The 17862-nt window shown below is 35.0% G+C and overlaps 2 protein-coding genes and 1 long non-coding RNA gene across 6 annotated transcripts; 1 reads left to right on the top strand and 2 right to left on the bottom strand.

The window, feature by feature from the left end:
• Window positions 1-1166: 1166 nt before the first annotated feature.
• On the bottom strand, window positions 1167-2341 carry LOC108858104 (uncharacterized). Its single transcript, XR_008942690.1, has 2 exons — window positions 1746-2341; window positions 1167-1640 (listed from the first exon to the last, which is right to left on the bottom strand). It is a non-coding gene; the product is annotated as an uncharacterized LOC108858104 (long non-coding RNA).
• Window positions 2342-7864: 5523 nt separating this feature from the next.
• Window positions 7865-13320, bottom strand: LOC108836187 (putative cysteine-rich receptor-like protein kinase 23). Of its 4 annotated transcripts, none has more exons than XM_057003163.1 (11): window positions 12442-12711; window positions 12065-12338; window positions 11830-11973; window positions 11677-11754; window positions 10049-11081; window positions 9769-9906; window positions 9559-9680; window positions 9112-9172; window positions 8607-8844; window positions 8373-8526; window positions 7865-8291 (listed from the first exon to the last, which is right to left on the bottom strand). In XM_057003163.1, the coding sequence occupies exons 5-11, from the start codon at window positions 10824-10826 to the stop codon at window positions 7974-7976; spliced, it is 1809 nt and encodes a 602-aa protein (XP_056859143.1). In that variant the 5' UTR covers window positions 10827-11081; window positions 11677-11754; window positions 11830-11973; window positions 12065-12338; window positions 12442-12711; the 3' UTR covers window positions 7865-7973. The 4 variants fall into 4 exon arrangements, with proteins under 4 accessions (XP_056859143.1, XP_056859145.1, XP_056859144.1 ...); XM_057003164.1 differs by having other exon boundaries at window positions 8078-8291; window positions 8399-8526; XM_057003165.1 differs by lacking the exons at window positions 11677-11754; window positions 11830-11973; window positions 12065-12338; window positions 12442-12711 and adding an exon at window positions 12741-13320 and having other exon boundaries at window positions 10049-10523.
• Window positions 13321-14548: 1228 nt separating this feature from the next.
• Window positions 14549-17405, top strand: LOC108840179 (cysteine-rich receptor-like protein kinase 24). The gene is made up of 8 exons (XM_018613007.2): window positions 14549-15329; window positions 15493-15612; window positions 15732-15794; window positions 15881-16002; window positions 16103-16316; window positions 16408-16645; window positions 16723-16876; window positions 16969-17405. The coding sequence occupies exons 1-8, from the start codon at window positions 14588-14590 to the stop codon at window positions 17299-17301; spliced, it is 1986 nt and encodes a 661-aa protein (XP_018468509.2). The 5' UTR covers window positions 14549-14587; the 3' UTR covers window positions 17302-17405.
• Window positions 17406-17862: the final 457 nt, after the last annotated feature.

Here is a 17862-nt window from a genome sequence, read left to right as displayed (position 1 = left end):
ACGTTTAGTTATAGTATATTTTTTAATCCTAATTGGAAAATTTACAACATTCATCTATGAACAACTAGGGTCGGCCCGCCCTACGGGCGGGATATAATATATTTGTGATATAAATTATTATTTTATATGATTTGTGGGGTTATATTTTTTAGATTTGTATTTGCAAGAAATTTATATGATAGACTACAGAAAAATCATATTATATCACATAAATAGTATCAGAAAAACAAATGATATATTAATCTCTGTTAAGTAAGTAAAATCAATTAAAAGATATATTATATTTTTATATACGTGTAAAAATATGCAGTTTGCTTTTAAAACCAATTTAATAAAAATTTCATAAATATTTAATTTGTTTTCAACTATATATAACATTAATTTTCATTATTTTCTATAACAACTTTCATTATTTGTCTCATTCTTTATAAATTACATATTTGTTTGACTATTAAGACAATTCATAAAATGTAATTATTTTATATTATTCTTGCAATATATCATGAATATATATAATGTTAAAAGTATTACTTAAGCTGTTGATAAAAAGGTATTATTTAAGCTATGAATTTTTGTATATGGTTAATGATTATATAACCACTGAATGAATCTTACAATGTCTACATAACATTTAAATAAATGTTAAGACGTTAACGACAACAAATTCTGACGATTTGTCAAAAAAAAAAACTGACGTGTGATGCTGACCGCACCAGCAATTCTACGAACCGTCATAGTTCCATCGTCGGGCATATCAAACGTCCATTTAGTTATTTCTTCAGCGCTAGCGGGTGTAATTTAACGTCCTTCACTGCAATCTGAACTATTGTGTCAGTGGAGACTTGGTCCAAGCCTCAGATCAATTTGAATATATCTAAGAAGTTTGATCTGTTGAACATTTAGGTTTCTGACCTTTTACATATCCGATTTTTTTTTTTTGAAATCTGAAAATAAAATGAAAACTGCAGCTGAAATAGATAATGTATAATTAGAACCAAAACGTCAAGCTAGCAAAAAGTATAAACGATTCAGAAGATGAATTGGAAGGAAAAAAATATAAAATTGATTCTTTCTCCTTTTATATATAGTAAAAATCAAAATGTACTCAGTTGACCTTCAACAACGCAAAAAAAAGCCATTATCTCATTGTTTGCCATACAATTTCATTGCAAGTTGTGTTTAGATACTGGCCATAAAAGCCATTTCAAACATACAAAACTGTGTTGAACTACATCAAAGAAGAAGAACAACTAATAAGTGGGTCTTGTTCCTCTACTTGCTCAGAGTTCTGTATTTTCTAATAACATAGAATAACAACACAAAAGCATTTTTCGTTCCTCCTATTGCATATTCAAGTGTATACACAGAGAGAAAGAGAAGCACCACCTTTTTTTTGTCTCTAAATTTTTGTATTATTGGACTTAGGAGGATTACTGCAGAATTGGCAACAGCTATACACTGTAGATGTGGATTTGCTTCAACTTGGCTCTCTTGGATTTTCTTCTCTCCAGATGACACTGGATAGTGCATATGCAAATCCGCCGATGCAGCTACATGAGAAACTGTCGAAGAGACCTAAGAAGAAGTAGTGTGCAGCGGCCGAAAGCATTCATATCCATTATATTCTCAGCAGAAGAATCCTGTAAAATAAAGGAAAGAGACCAGTTGATGATTCATTTTCACCGTTTCAATATTCTTTTTTTATAAAAACTAAATGACAATTTCAGAAAACAAAATAAAATTACCAAATTTTACACTGGCAAATGTTTCTCAGTTCCCGTTTTATATTTGGGTGACACAGTCTTTGTTGTTCAATGGCGTATAATTTTCTGTAAACAAAAATCAAAAACTGAAAACCTGTACTAACGATTGAACACGACAAAGAAGATAAAAATTAATCATATTGTATAGCAAACAATTATAAAACCAGGAATTTGGCAACAAAAATTCAACACGACGGAGACACTAAAAAATACAGCCAGAAAAAAATTAAAGCTTAACTTCCCAGCGTCTGTTCTTTAAATCAAAAAGTAAGATTGTTGCCTTAGCTATTGATTAAAAAAATAAATTTACGGATTTATTTTGACGGATATTTTTCTGAGTAGCAAAGCAGACTTTTATATAGTCGCAGTTCAGATCGAAGAAGCGCATTGAAGACGTCGTGGTGAATCAGTGATTAGATGAGAGTAATCACCGTCTTTAATAAGCCGTTTCGGTGATAGAAAAACTGTAATGTCAATGTGGCGTAGTCGAAGATGGGAGAGAGATGTATTTTTTTCTGTTCGTTTCAACACAATTAGGATTACACAGAAGTGACATCCTAAACGGGCCGGAAATAACACTAAGAGATATTGATATAAGCCCATACATACATGTTACAAAATTTAAGCCCAATACTTCAACGATTAAATGAAACGGCGAGATTACCTGCGTTTCGACACGTGTCGGCCGTACGAAGCACAATTTTCCACGCTGGATCTGATGTGGCTGCACAGGAGAGAAGGAACATTTTTTATATATATAGATGATTATAAAATACGAATATTAACTTGAACTTATGTGTGAAAAAATGTTTTTAATTATAAAATACAAATATGAGTCTGTGTTTGCTGTCAAAAAAAAGTATAAAATAAATCTTATATAACATATGCAGAAAAATCATAAAACTATAATAAAATGATTTTTTATTATGTTTTTATTAAACTAAAACATCAAACAAAACTCGGTGCAATGCAACGGGCTTATATCTAGTACTGAATATTCCTGGGAAATTAGCATTAACTACTAAAGTTTTTTTGTCTGTGTGGACTTGTCATTTATTTAGGCTAGTCTAATAAGTAATTAATCAAGTGAAAATTTCTAAAATAGAACAAAAATTCAAAATGATTGTCGATCCACTTGGTATAAATTTTGTTTTTGTCCATTTTTCTTCATTTTCTTTTTTTACCCTTTTCATTTTTTAAAATTAATGATATAAATAATTTTATGAATAAAAACATTATAGAAAAATAGAAATAATTGATAAAACCTCTATATACAAAAACTGATATTTTTTCTTGGTTGAAAATTTTGATAAATTAAATTTTTAATTATGTTCTACTACTAATAGTAGATTCGTCTTTGACGGAAGATGAGTTAGTAGAAATGAAATTCCAAACTAAACACGTTTATCTATTTTTTCAGAACGAATAATCTATTTTTTATTAAACTTCTAAATATGAGGAATGAGAATTTTACTAATTGTAAAGATAACTATCTTTTTGCCGAATACATTTTCTATTTTTATGAAGTATTCTAAGATTCTAGGAATGCAAAATCTAGACACTATTCAAACAGTTACATGAGATAGAATATGCTTATGAGACGCAGTGTAGAAAGTGCTTCTATGGATAAGAAAATCTGATTTTGCAAAAAATTAGAAAAATTTCATTTAAGAAAATATTCTATTTTTTTAATATTCTAACTTTCCTAAGACGTGTATATGTCGATTTTACTTGTCAAATATATCAAAAATTTGATTCTACCTTTTCTTCTTTATCAATCCATGATTTTTCTATAGTCTGTCTTGTGATTTTCACAAATTCTTGTTATATGATGCATATCTATATAACATGTGGTGTTTGAGAATTATGTGCAACTACAGAGAAGACGAATAAAGAGAGTCACTTTTGTGTTCGTCGATAGAACCCCTTGAATTGCCTATTCGTCGAGAGAGAATTCTCCTCTGTGTTCGTCGAAAAAGAAGTGTAGAAAACGAAATCTAGGTTTACGGGAATTGTTTTTTTTATTGTTTTTTTCTTATTTTTTACTTCTTATCCCTTTAGTATAATTGCATTTTATATTAATTTTATAAGAAAAGCTATATTTTATTTGATTAATTGATTAGTCCAAGTTTAATTTTGGAATTACGAAAAATTATCCCAAGTTAGTATTATACCAAAGGGATAATCATATTGATTTTTCGTTCCATTTTGACAATTTTTCCATTAATCAAACTCAAAGGAGATGGACACTACAAGAGCTTTAGCTGTGCAGAAAATCCTTCCAAGCCAAAATATTGTCATAAATGGAAAATATTTCATTCTAGATCCTTCAACTAATTTCTTATCAAAAAGAAAATTTTGACTAAAAATCTATCGACCTCCATTGTAGAAAATACTAAACGATTGCATAAGCTTGTGATTTAGGGGTATAATAGCATAGTGTCTTTTAAGACACTGTCTTAGCCACCTACGTACAGTCTGATGATATTAGCTAGGTTTACTCACATATCATCTCCTTTCTTTATTTACCAAATTATTTGATAGATGTCTTGGTCAGCTTCCGTTATACCTTTATTGTTCGTGTGTTCTTAAGTGCATATAACTTTTTCAATAATCCTATATTAATCTCCTCGTTATCTTTTTAAAAGTCTGCATCCTTATGTAGATGTGAATGTCTCCTTTGTAAAACAAGACCCAATCTATCTTATTAAAACAGAAACATTCTATTGGACCTAACATTTATTTTGTAAGTTTTTAAATTAAATACATCTTTATACTTTATAGTTAAACTTACATTAAATCATTAATGTTTCTTTCTTTATACTACTATTTATGTTTCCAAACAATATATTTATTTCTTTATACTACTATCAATGTTTCCAAACAATATATTTTTTTATATTACTATCAATGTTTCCAAACAATACAATAATTAATCTTAGTTATGTTATATTTATTATTTTCTTTTAAAATTTTGTAAAAACGTCATAATTTCATAAATTGTAAACTAATGAACTTTAAAATTTGGAGTATAAGATTACAAATTATGAAATTATTACAATTTAAATCAAATTAGATTACATATCGGTCATCCAACAGTTCAATCGGTTAGTCTCGGGTTTTAGTAATTTTTTTAATATAAATATTTTAAAAACCTAAATTGAATTGTCAGATCTCCGAATTAACCGGTATAATCACAATCGGGTTGAATTTAAAAACACTGATTTAAATACAAAAATATTTTAAATACACACTTTTGAAAATTACCAAAATATTTGTTAAGTTATTAGTAAAATTTTTCATCGTAAAATATTCCGCGCTTTCAAAGCGCGGGTCAAGATCTAGTTTTGCAATAAAAGTGAAGCAATTAATTTCTCTCCCAAGAAATCGGATACTTGGGAAAGGGGCAATTGATCTGAAATGATCTGGTGGTTGTAAAACCCTAAAGTATACGTGTACAGATAAATGTAGTTCAGACTTCTTCACGAAGAAGTCTTGGCGAATGTCTGATCCCATGCTTTGACGAAACATACAATTAAATGAAGTTAGATCACGGTGACAACATAGCCATCAACTGTTCATCGGAATCCACTTGAGAAAATTCAATGAAGATTTTTCAGTTTTGTACAGCACAAATAGATTGAATACAAAGTTGAAATGCATGCCTGAAAATTATATCTTTCAAGACCCGAGGTCTCATTTTAAGACATTCAAACACAATTATATGAAAAATGGTCAACTTATTAGTATCCTTCTGTGTTCTCATAAGCTCTGTCTACGCAAATACTTGCTTTAACAGATCTGGTTTCTTTGCACCCAATGGTACTTACGACTTAGACCGCCAATTCATGCTCTCGTCCCTTCCTTCTAACGTCACAGCTAATGACGTCTTCTGTACAACGTTGGCTACAACCTACCGGACAAGATCCGAACAAAGTATACGGTTTAGGGATGTCCGTCCCACGTACTGAAGAACAATCTTGTTCTGATTGTATCATGGAAGAATTGTACTACTCGTACAGAAGCTATAGACCGGAGGATTTATAGAACTGCACTCTGTCTTGTAAGCTACTCAAACCACTCTGTTTACGGATCGCTCGATATGGAAATTATACGGCATGGATAAATACAATACAAAGAGATTTTCAACCTAACGCGACAGACTTGGATATGACATTGGAGGCTTTGATGATTCGTTTAATAGAGGAAGTTTCTTCTTTGTACTAAGCAGCCGGAACACAAAAACTCGAGTCTTCCAACACCAATATATACGGGTTTGTGCAATGCAGTAGAGACTTATCTATTGAAAACTGCACCTATTATGTATATATCGGTTATCTTTGGTTAACTGTACACAGGCCCGTGCCTCTTATAAAGCAGCTAAAGCATTAGCTTTATGCCACATTTTTATAAGGAAAATATATAGGCCACATCTTATATTTTACGTACAGTGTTTTTCATTTTATTTGACTTGATATCAAACCACAAGTACATGTTAACAAGTTATTTTCTTCTTTATTTATTTACTTCATAATTTCTTTCTAATTTTATTTTCTTCTTTACTTCATATGGAAAAGTCTCAAATCTTGTTAATAAGTTGATTAATAATTAGTTATAAAGTGCTTTTGAATTGAATTTTAAAAGAAAACATGGATATTGGGGTGGTATTTATGAAAATATTTATGTCCAGAGTTTGTTCTAAAATAGTACTACAAGCAGAATTTAAAAGAGTTTCTGAAATACTAAACTCTTTGAAATAATAGGAGAACTTAATTATAATACATGGATTGTGTATGACATATGTTAACAATTCCAGTTAGGTTACTTTTTTGGAAATTTTTTTATGTTGAAGTTGTTAAGAAATTATTGACAACCTACTGTGTCACAAAGAGATTTAATAGGTTATTGTTGATATCTTTTCAATGAATGATAAACTTGATTTCCAAAAGATTATAAACAAATGTGCTGGAAGAAATTTTTTGAATATTTGTTTTAACAAACAAAAATATATTATTATATTAAAATATGTTATTTACTTAAATTTAAAATTATTTTAATTATTTCATTTTATTTTATTAAAATTACATTTTAAAAAATGCTTTAGGCCATCAAAATGTTTGGGAGGGCACTGACTGTACATTGAGTCTGTATAGATTGGTTTAGGAAATTAACTCATTCTCATTAATGATGTAAAATGTAAAATAGCTATGTTATATACATGACTCAATAGACTAAACCACTAAACCAATCTATACAGACTCAATGTACAGTTAACCAAAGATAACCGATATATACATAATAGCACCCGGTGTCTGCAAGAAAACGTGATCGAGTATAGATCACGTTACTCTGGGAGACAGGGAGGCATTATTACGACGCCAAGTTGTTTCGTTCGATGGGAAATTTTTAAGTTCTTGGCATTTTTCGATAATAGTCCTCCTCGTGAAAATGGTAAGATCATGTATCATAGTCCGTCGTATGTTAAATAAAAACATGTTTGAAGTTTTTTTTTCTGTTTTGTTCTTCTTGGTTTTTATGTTTTATTCTGCTCTATTCATGTTAGTTTGCTTTAATCCTAATCAATGGTGATGTGGGTTCGTGCAGATGGAAAAGGTGTTTCTGCAGGTACTATTGTGGCAATTGTCATTGTTCCTATCATATTGCTTGCTCTAGGATTTGCTATTTGGAGGAGGAGAAAATCGTATAAAGCATTTACAACTGAAAGTGAGTTTCCTTGTGTTTTGGTACAAAGACAGATTTTCAAAACATAAGTAGATTCAATACATCTTTTACTCATGTTCTTTTCAGACGGTTATCACTCTGCTGCAAGGAGATTAAAGAAGACTTATGAAAATGATAATACTGCACCGTCAGATAATGGTGAAGAGATACAAAGTTAATATAGAAATATAATGACCCTTGGAAATTCTCCGGTTATGTAATACTATGTGCAATTTCTTTTTTTTTGTTTGCAGCTGGGGATGATATATTCAGGCTCACTTCAATTTGATTTTGAAGCTATCGAAGCTGCAACAAGCTTTGCGAGAAAAGCGAAAAGGAAGAGAGAACTGTTAGTGTTTACAAATTGAGGAAGAAGATGAAATCATAACTGACTTTCTCATTTTTGTTAAGCGTATAAGTGTACAACATCTATAAGTCACCGGTTTACAAGACAAAACAAACCTGAGACTAAACCACATTAAACCGACTTCAACGAGGAGCTACACTAGTAATGGAAGCATCATCGACGGAACAGAGAGCAGACATATGCATAGATGGACCTGCTCTCCCTATTTCTTCATGCCTGCTTCTAAAGAAAAATCCAGGTGGTCGTGGTACGGCAAGAACGATCGAACTAGTAGTGAGCATCTGGACTATTGCTGACATAGTTGGACGATCTTCAGCTTCTTCTTGAACGCAAAGTAAAGCAATATGGATGCACCTGGTAATTTCGTTTGTTTGATAATTATCTTGAAAGGACGGATCCACCAGCTCTAACGGTGATCCATTGCTCCATAGTCTCCAAGTCTGTTAAACATTAATAATTAAACCTTTGGTCATCCTCGAAGAAAGCAGAAAACAGTGGAAGTTTAAAGGCTCTTTACTCACATATATAACCAAATTGCCAGCATTACCATCCATTTGATAGAGACTACTGTTCTTCTTGCCGCTAATAATCTCAAGAACTAAGACCCCAAAACTATAGACATCTGATTTCATGGAGAACTGTCCGTACATCGCATACTCAGGAGACATGTAACCACTGCCACAATACTTATACGTTAAGTTAATAGAACCATATACCTGTCTACAAAGGTAAAAAATGGTAAGAGGAAAACATACTAGGTTCCGACCACTCTTCTTGTATTGGCTTCTGTTTGGTCCATCCCAAAAATTCTTGCCATTCCAAAATCTGCAACTTTTGGGTTCATATCAGCGTCCAATAGGATATTACCCGCTTTGAGGTCACGATGTATAATTGTGAGTCTTGAATCTTGGTGAAGATGTAGAATCCCTCTAGCAATGCCTCCAATGATCCTGTACCGTCTTGTCCAGTCTAGCTGGCTTTGCATCGTAGAATCTGCCCATGCATATTAAAAATGTCAAGAAAAAAAAGAATAACATACGTTTTCAAAGCATATCTTAGCCTAATAATGGAACTTAACTGACCAAAAAGGAAGTAATCTAAGTTACAAAAAAAAAAGGAAGTAATCTAGGCTTTTGTTGGGCACAAACTCATAGATAAGTATTTTTTCTTCTCCTTCCAAACAAAACCCAAGCAGCCTTACCAAATTCATATGCTGAAGCTTTGCCACAACAACAACTTCATTTTCGAACTCTCTCTCACCTTGTCCTGATGTCTTCGATAGCCTCTTCACCGCAACTTGTACTCCACTAGGAAATGTACCCTACAGGTATGGGAATTGGACTGTAAGATTAATCATGAAAATGAAGAAGTACTTAAATGCAGTTCTGTAGAAGTTAGCATTCATTATTTGGAAACAAGGAAAACAAAGTATTGTGGGTTTGTGGGGGGGGGGGGGGGGGGGGGGGAAGCTTTGTAATAAAACAGAGAATTGTGGTTTTGACCCGAAGCAAATCATGTAAAGAATTTCTTTTTTTGTACGAAATCATGTAAAGACTTATATTGAACACCTTGCTTTAGCTTTACATTATTTGGTTAGGTTCAAAAACCGAGAGTGACAAGGTGTTTGACTACAGACCACACAGCTTCAAAACGTTTCCAAGGTTCCAAACGTAAAAATCTAAGCCTATGCAATTAAAATGGTACTACCTTGTAAACTTCGCCGAATCCACCTTGGCCAAGCTTGTTACTAAGTGAAAACTTATCTGTTGCTGCTTCGATCGCCTTAAAGTCAAACTGAAGTGAGCCTGCCGTTGTAATATCACCCTTGTCTGTAGAAATAATTACAATATCTGAAGTAAGTATAAATTTTTTTAGAAAGATATTCATTCAAAACTAAAAGGAAAAGGAGTCTTTTACCTTCGGTAAGTGGTTCAGTCTCATAAACCGTCCTCTTTTTCTTTGCTCGGAAACTGAAAACAGCTACGAGAAGTAGAAAAATAACACTGATTGGAACAACAACAGTGACGACTATGACAGTGGAGTTTCCGCCTTCTCCTGTATTGACATAAATATTTGTATACCATCACCACATGGGAAAAACAATTGTCTTTAGCAAATTTTAAATGTACTAAAAAGAAAAGTTGCAAAAAAGAGTTGTAATAAAAGGAACAGAGAATGTTAAATTGTTAATTCAGACCTGGCTGTGGTGAAGGAACTGAAATTGGCAGCGGTGGAGGAGCTGAATCGAGCTGAGGTTGAGGTGTTCCAATGTTGGATTCGTTGTAAAACTGGTAAAGCTCGTATCTTGAATTACAGCTCGACACAACACTCCTTCCCCCGATTTTGTCAGTGCGCAACTGACTGATGGTCAGATTTAGACAGCGGAAACATTCTTGCCTCGTCAGGTCAGGAGTGCACTGGACCAGTGCGTACAAAGTCCTGAACTGGAACGCGGTGGAATTGGCCGTCCTCATCTCGAATCTCCGAGGACTGATGGACGCATCGGTGGCTGCTTGGTTCATGGTGGACAGGACTAAATCTCTGAACTCAATTTGGTAATTCGATGTAATATTCTGTGTGTTAGACAAGATGATTCCTCCGTTGGTGTTAAGGGTCGAGAGAATATACCGGTTAGAGTATCTGAGCATGCACTCGTCGTAATAGAGCGTCACCTCTTTCTCGTTCGGACACCGAGTAAAGGTGTCACTGGCAGCAAAGACAACACATCTGCGGCAAACTTCCGTGGACAAGTCTCCTCGGCAGAGGAAAAGTCCGGTGAGTCTGTCAGGGGCATCCCCAGCTGTTGCGTTTTGAAAACCGTTGGAGAGAGAGGCGCGGGAAGAGAGAGAGGACGGAAGGGTGATGAGATTTGTGAAGTAAGTGCTGTTCCTTGAATAAGTTGCGGTGTTCGGACAGACATGGTATACGTAACTGGGAGCTGGAACAGAATATCTGAAGAAAGAGTAGCTCAGCATACACTGTTCGTAATTGAGCACGACCTCTTTTGTAATACCCCGATTTTCTAAAATAATATAATAAATAATAATTTCATAAAAGTCTCAATTTATTACTTTTCAAAGGTCAAACTCAACACCATAATCCAATAATAGCATAAATAAAATAAATCCCGGAAAAATATCGATAAAAGCGTAAAATCGAAGTTTGAAAATAAGAAATAAAACTCCCAGAGCACCAAACCGAAAGCAATCACTCCTGCTCGGCTACCTCACCTGAAAGGGGGAAAAAGATGGTGAGTAACAGGGGAGTCACTCAGTGAGGTATGGGATGCTAATCCACAAACCACTGGCTTAAGTAAACAGAACTCCCGCTATGGAAGTTTAGCTCTAACATGAACAAGCAAGACGCCTAAAGCATCACACACAACAAACACTGCGCTGATAGTGCATAGATATACCACACACCCCGCATCTCCGCATATGGATATACATACGTGGCGTCGCTAGTACAGTCTGTCTCTGTACCCCCGCCCTCGATCGCTGCGTCAGATGCAAACGTCTCTGCACCACGCACCACACAAATTGCGTCGCTAGCCCAGACGTCTCTGAGCCCCCGCCCCTCCACAGTGGCGTCGCTAGTCACATAGTCCCTACTATAACTATGTATATACATATATATATATATCTCATATCTAATCATCACACAATCCAATCAATGGTTGAATCCTCTAGACCCCTAATTCCGGTTTGCAATAAATAAACTAACTACCAAGCAAGGACTCAAGCAGATACATTTCATGTTTCGAAGTCTAAACCTATCATAGAAGGAATTCTACACTGGTACGGAATTTATGGAGTAGACCCTCACCTTAGCAACGGGTTTTGAAGGAACCTGAGAAACACATAATGGATCTTGACGTCTCTGAAACAGCAACTCGGAAGCTCTCTGAAAATAAATGAACAAGATGATTCTGGCAGAACTGAGCCCTAGAGAAAACAGATGAATATCTCAAAAACTGACCGTTAACTTTTCAATCCGTCCGGTCATAATGTAGTCCTATATGTCCTCTGTCCAGAGACACCGAGTTCACTCCGATCGGACACCATTTGATTAACCAAAATAGCTTCACCTCCCGGCTGGTCGCAAACGAAGACTGCAGTAATACTTCTCACGAAAACAAACACAACTTTCAGAAAATAAATCGAAATGACAATCCTCTTCTTGGAGATCATAGATAAAAACGATAACTACTTACTGACAAATTTCCAGATTGAAAGCTTTCGTTTAGGTCGGCCGTTTGTCCTTTACGCTGAGACTGGTCGGAACTGTATCTGCATCACTAAAGCTTCAGCTTATCCTTGGCCAAGAAGCAACGTCGATAACTTTCCAACCGTGCCTTGGTTTTACGATCGGGAAGATGATCTGGAAAGCTGACAACGAGATCTTTCGATTGATATCTCGGTCGTTTGCTGGTTCCTTCTAGATCAACGGGAAAACACTGATGAAGTTGACTTATCGGCGGATCCGATCTACAACGAATAGCCCCAAAGAAATGACCATAACTATTAGATGAAAAATCCAAATGATGATCCGCTTTCTGATAAACGTAGATCTATGAGTGTAGAATATAACCTCAAAATTTGGCTTCGAAATACTTAGTTTTGATCGATCGTTCTTCAGTTCTCCATAAACGTGTCTGATGAGCTTTAATCTCTCTTTTCAAATGGTGTGATGGCTCTTCTTTCATGGTGGCTGGAGTTGGAGAAGAAGATGGCTTAGAGAAGGTTGAATCTCCACTGACGGCACATAGCTTTAGGTTTTTATGAGACTTATACTTAACAATTTAATACATAAGCAATTGGTTTATTGTCTTGGCCCAAATTTAAATCAAACCGAATATCAATTTCGGTTTAAAGAATTCGGGTCGTTACATCTTTCTCGTTCGGACACCGGATCAAGGCGTCATCCACGGAAAAGGCAACACAGCTACGGCAAAGCTCAGGCGAGACGCCAAAGCAAGTGAAATATCCGCTGACTCTGTCGGGAGGTTCCCCGAGGGTGGCGTTTTGGAATCCGGTGGCGTAGGAAGCGTTGGGAGATGAGAGAGAGGACAAAAGGGTTTGGAGATTGGTGGAGTAAGTGCTGTTCCTTGTATAAGTTGTGGTATTTGGACAGACATGGGATATGTAAGTGGGATCTTGAGCTGAAACTCTGAAGCTATTGAGAAAGGAGAAAAGGAAAAGAAAGATGAAACAGGCATAAGAAGACATGATCACTGTGAATCAATAACGATATATATAGTCTCTGTGACAGATTAAACGTGAAACAGAGGATGGTTCTTTTGACGAGTGGTGACGGGAAGTCTCCTCCTCCAGAATAAACGATCTTGTAAATGTAAAACGCTTCTTGTTGCTGAGTATGAGAACTCAAGGTTGTTAGAAAGGCGAAAAGGAAGAGAAAACTCAGAGAAGAACCAAAGATAAACAGACGTTTACGGCTCCTGATTCATCTGAAGGCATTATAATAATATCTCTAAGATAGATACAATTTTATGCACGTCAACGTCAATGTCAACAAGTTCGTCAACGGAAAGCTACAACTCAAAAGATAATACCATTTTGATATACTAGTCAAATGCTTAACTTTTCTATATTGAACAATCCGATACTGAATATTCTTACAAATTTATCTGTGATTACTAAAATTTCCTGTGTGTGGACTTTTGATAGGGTTGGATCAGTTAGTTAAATACTTTTAAACAAACCGAAAGGAGACGGGCATAAAAAAAGCTTTACCAATGTAGTAAATCCTAGAGAGAAAACGATTTGAGTCTTCTTCATTCCAATCCAAAATATTATTATTTGTTTAGCATATTTACGTCATAATTTTTTTTTCTAATTGAAAATCTTTTAGCAAAAAAAAAGTCATAAATTTTTAGTCTGTTGGCATCGATACGGAGCCATATATTAGAGAAAAACTTTTCATGAATCAAAAGATCCACTCTAATTAATTACTTACCAACAAGGAAATTAAGACTAAAATTCTATCGAGTTCCAAAAAAAAGGACTAAAATTCTATCGACGTCCATTTGTTTCCTTGTTTTTATTAAAAACAAAATACATATGCTTGCGATTTTAGGAGGTAGAATGACATAAGTGTATTAGATACAGACTGATGATCATTCTATTGGACGTACGATAGGCATGTTTTTTTTAAAAAATATATGTTAAATTTATTCAAAAAAATACCATTTTTACAACTAGTGCATCAGTTTTTTTATATAGTAACACTATGAAACTTTAATGAAAAGAAAATAAGAGCATAGTTTCACTTACTTATCCGGCACGTAATAACTGAACGGTGAAAATAAGATCTCGTATCGCTTCCCGTTCTTGTGAGCAGTCAGGCCCAAAATCATAAGGTTTTGTATAAGCTTTATTCTTTTCGGTATAGCATAAATGAAAGAGTGAGATTACCCCCAGGATGCTACTTAATTCAGCTGGACCGGTTAGTGTGTAACCAAAATTAGTTAATCAAATTTATGAATTGGGTTACCACAAGGTCGTAAGCCAAACAAACAATAAGACTTGGTCAGGGTGACAATCAACTGTTTCATCAGTCATCTTGAGAAAATTCAATGAAGATTTTTCAGTTTTGTACAGCACGAAGAGATTGAATACAAAGTTGAAAATCGATGCCTGAAAAATTATATCTTTCAAGACTCGAGGTTTTTATATAAAGACATTCAAATACAATCATAGGAAAGAGAACAAACATTATGGTCAACTTATTAGTATCCTTCTTGTTTGTGCTCGTAAGCTCTGTCTACGCAAATACTTGCTTTAACAGATCTGGTTTCTTCTCACCGAATGGAGCTTACGACATAAACCGCCGAGCCATACTCTCTTCCCTTCCTTCTAACGTCACAGCTAATGACGGCTTCTATGCCACGTCGGCTACCGGGGAAGATCCGAACAGAGTATACGGTTTAGGGATGTGTGTCCAAGGTACTGAAGAACAATCTTGTTCTGATTGTATCATGGCTGCCTCTAATGGGTTGGTGGTGAACTGTACTACTCAGATAGAAGGTATAGACTGGAGGATATATAGAAATACAATTTGTCTTGTACGCTACTCAAACCGCTCGTTCTACGGATCGCTCGATATGGAAATTATACGGCATGCATACAATGAAAGAGATTTTCAACCTAACGCTACGGACTTCGATATGACACTGGAGTCTTTGATGATTGGCCTGATAGAGGAAGTTTCTTCTTTGTACTACGCAGCCGGAATACAAACACTCGAGTCTTCCAACACCAATATATACGGGTTTGCGCAATGCAGTAGAGATTTATCTATTGAAAACTGCACCCGGTGTCTACAAGAAAACGTGATCGAGTATAGATCACGTTACTCTGGGAGACAGGGAGGCATTATTACGAGGCCAAGTTGTTTCGTTCGATGGGAGGTTTTTACGTTCTTCGGACTTTTCGATAATAGTCCTCCTCGTGAAAAGGGTAAGATCATGTATCATCATCCTCGTTGTTCGTAGGTTAAATAAAAAACATGTTTGAACTTTTTTTTTTTCTGTTTTGTTCTTCTTGGTTTTTTTAATTTTTATTCTGCTCTATTCATGTTAGTTTCCCTTAATCCCAGTCAATGATGGTGTGGGTTGTGCAGATGGCACAGGTGTTTCTACAGGTACTATTGTGGCAATTGTCATTGTTCCTGTCATATTGATTGCTCTAGGATTTGCTATTTGGAGGAGGAGAAAATCATATAAAGCATTTCCAACTGAAAGTGAGTTTCCTTATGTTTTGGTACGAAGACAGATTTTTAGAACATAAGTAGATTCAATTGTGTTTCAAAAACAAAAAGTAGATTTTAATACTTTTTTTTACTCTTTATGTTCTTTTCAGGCAGTTATCTCTCTGCTGCAAAGAGATTAAAGAAGACTTATGATCCTGCAACGCCAGATAATGGTAAAGAGATACGAAGTTGATCTAGAAATATAATGACCCTTGGAAACTCTCCGGTTGTGTAATACTATGTGTAAGTTCTTTTTCAGCTGGGGATGATATTACAACTTCAGGTTCGCTTCAATTTGATTTTGAAGCTATCGAAGCTGCAACAAGTAATTTTCATATTACCAACAAGCTTGGCCATGGTGGATTTGGTGAAGTTTACAAGGTATAGTGTTTTTCTCAAGTATTTTAGTTTTACTACTTCGTGTTAGAAACTTGATGAGAAAGCAAATAAATATTCTTATGATAAATTATATGACGTGCAGGGAACGTTTCCGAATGGAACAGAGATTGCTGTTAAGAGACTATCTAAAACCTCAGGACAAGGTGAAAGAGAATTCAAGAACGAGGTGCTTCTTGTAGCTAAACTCCAACATAGAAATCTTGTTAGGCTTCTTGGGTTTTGTGTCCAAGGAGAGGAAAAGATATTGGTCTACGAGTTTTTGCCCAACAAGAGTCTTAACTACTTCCTCTTTGGTGGTAAGAAAAACAAACATATGATAGGGTTTAATTATCTGATTCCTTAGTTCTTGATCTCATAGTCTAAGGGGTCGATGTCTGAGATGTGCAGACTCAACAAAGAGGAGCCAACTGGATTGGACAAGGCGATACAAGATCATTGGAGGGATTACTCGAGGGATTTTGTATCTTCATCAAGATTCGCGGCTGACAGTTATACACCGTGATCTTAAAGCCAGCAATATTCTATTAGATGCGGATATGAACCCGAAAATTGCGGATTTTGGTATGGCTAGGAACTTCAGAATGGACCAAACGGAAGATAACACAAGAACAGTAGTTGGAACATTGTAAGTAATTGTCTTTTAGTTATAATCAGTATATTTCTATCGTTGTTGATAAGTTATATGCAACTTTTTTTTCTCAGCGGTTACATGCCACCGGAATATGTATCGAATGGGCAGTTTTCGACTAAGACAGATGTGTATAGTTTTGGAGTATTGATTCTAGAGATTATTGGTGGGAAAAAGAATAGTAGCTTCCACGAGATAGATGGTTCAACCGGCAACTTGGTTACCTATGTTAGTAAATTTCCACACCATCTCAATTTTTTTTAACTTTATCTAAATGATCATTGCTCTAAACATTAGTTTCTTGGAAAACGAATAAACAGGTATGGAGGCTTTGGAACAACAATTCATTGTTGGAACTCGTAGATCCGGTCATTGGAGACAGCTATGATACGTATGAAGTCGTTAGATGCATCCATATTGGGTTATTATGCGTTCAAGAAAATCCAACAGACCGTCCAAGCATGTTCGCAATATTTCAGATGCTCACTAATACCTTAATTACGCTGCCTGTGCCTCAACCTCCTGGATTTTTCTTCAGGGTCAGATCAGAGAAAACCCCATTAGCTGAGAGCGCTCAGCTTGGTCCGTCCACTAGCATGTCCATTGCTTGTTCTGTCAATGAAGTGTCGATTACATGTGTTACTCCTCGTTGAAAGCCAGGCTATTGTTTAATATACATATACACATTCTTTCATGAACGGAGTACTACTAATGAAATCTTGAAAAGACTTAAGAAACGAAGAGCCCTGTAAAAACTGGAACTTTTTTTCACCAAAACTAAGTTACCTGGGTTTTCTTCTAAAACTGCAAAATCTACTTATTCGTCAAAATTGTAGAATCAGAAGTTCATAAATGTAGCTCCCTAAAAGTTTGAAGACATCAGGACAAAATGAAATATATTAATCAGTCAGTTAAGGAATTATCGGTAAGATTACTGAAGAAGTTCATAAATGTAGCTCCGTAGGAGTAAGTATTTATTCCATGCGAATCTACATCGGTAATTCCAAAAAGAATTTTTTCTCTCAATTTTTATGAATTTTGTCAAACATTTGTAGGGCTTCGCGTTCTTAAACGTTAGTTCTCTCAAAGTGAAGTTCCAGGTTTTAACAAATTCTTTGTTTTCACCAAACTCCTTGATGCATAAGGGCTTTTAATAAATTCATATAGTGGACATGAATTCTATACGTTGATGTTCTCTAAAAAGGTTTTGTACA

The sequence above is a fragment of the Raphanus sativus genome, chromosome 2 (genome assembly GCF_000801105.2).
Source record: "Raphanus sativus cultivar WK10039 chromosome 2, ASM80110v3, whole genome shotgun sequence".
Classification (NCBI taxonomy): Eukaryota; Viridiplantae; Streptophyta; class Magnoliopsida; order Brassicales; family Brassicaceae; genus Raphanus; species Raphanus sativus.
This window is presented reverse-complemented; position numbering and strand designations above follow the sequence as displayed.

Excerpts from the sequence above, each read along its gene's own strand:
- LOC108836187 (XM_057003165.1), bottom strand. The coding sequence starts at position 13,079 with ATGTCTTCTTATGCCTGTTTCATCTTTCTTTTCCTTTTCTCCTTTCTC. Across the intron at positions 9,681-9,768 it reads GACTGAACCACTTACCGAAG|ACAAGGGTGATATTACAACG; the intron begins GTAAAAGACTCC and ends TTATTTCTACAG. Across the intron at positions 9,173-9,558 it reads GATTCGGCGAAGTTTACAAG|GGTACATTTCCTAGTGGAGT; the intron begins GTAGTACCATTT and ends CCATACCTGTAG.
- LOC108840179 (XM_018613007.2), top strand. The coding sequence starts at position 14,588 with ATGGTCAACTTATTAGTATCCTTCTTGTTTGTGCTCGTAAGCTCTGTC. Across the intron at positions 15,330-15,492 it reads TAGTCCTCCTCGTGAAAAGG|ATGGCACAGGTGTTTCTACA; the intron begins GTAAGATCATGT and ends TGGGTTGTGCAG. Across the intron at positions 15,613-15,731 it reads TAAAGCATTTCCAACTGAAA|GCAGTTATCTCTCTGCTGCA; the intron begins GTGAGTTTCCTT and ends TGTTCTTTTCAG.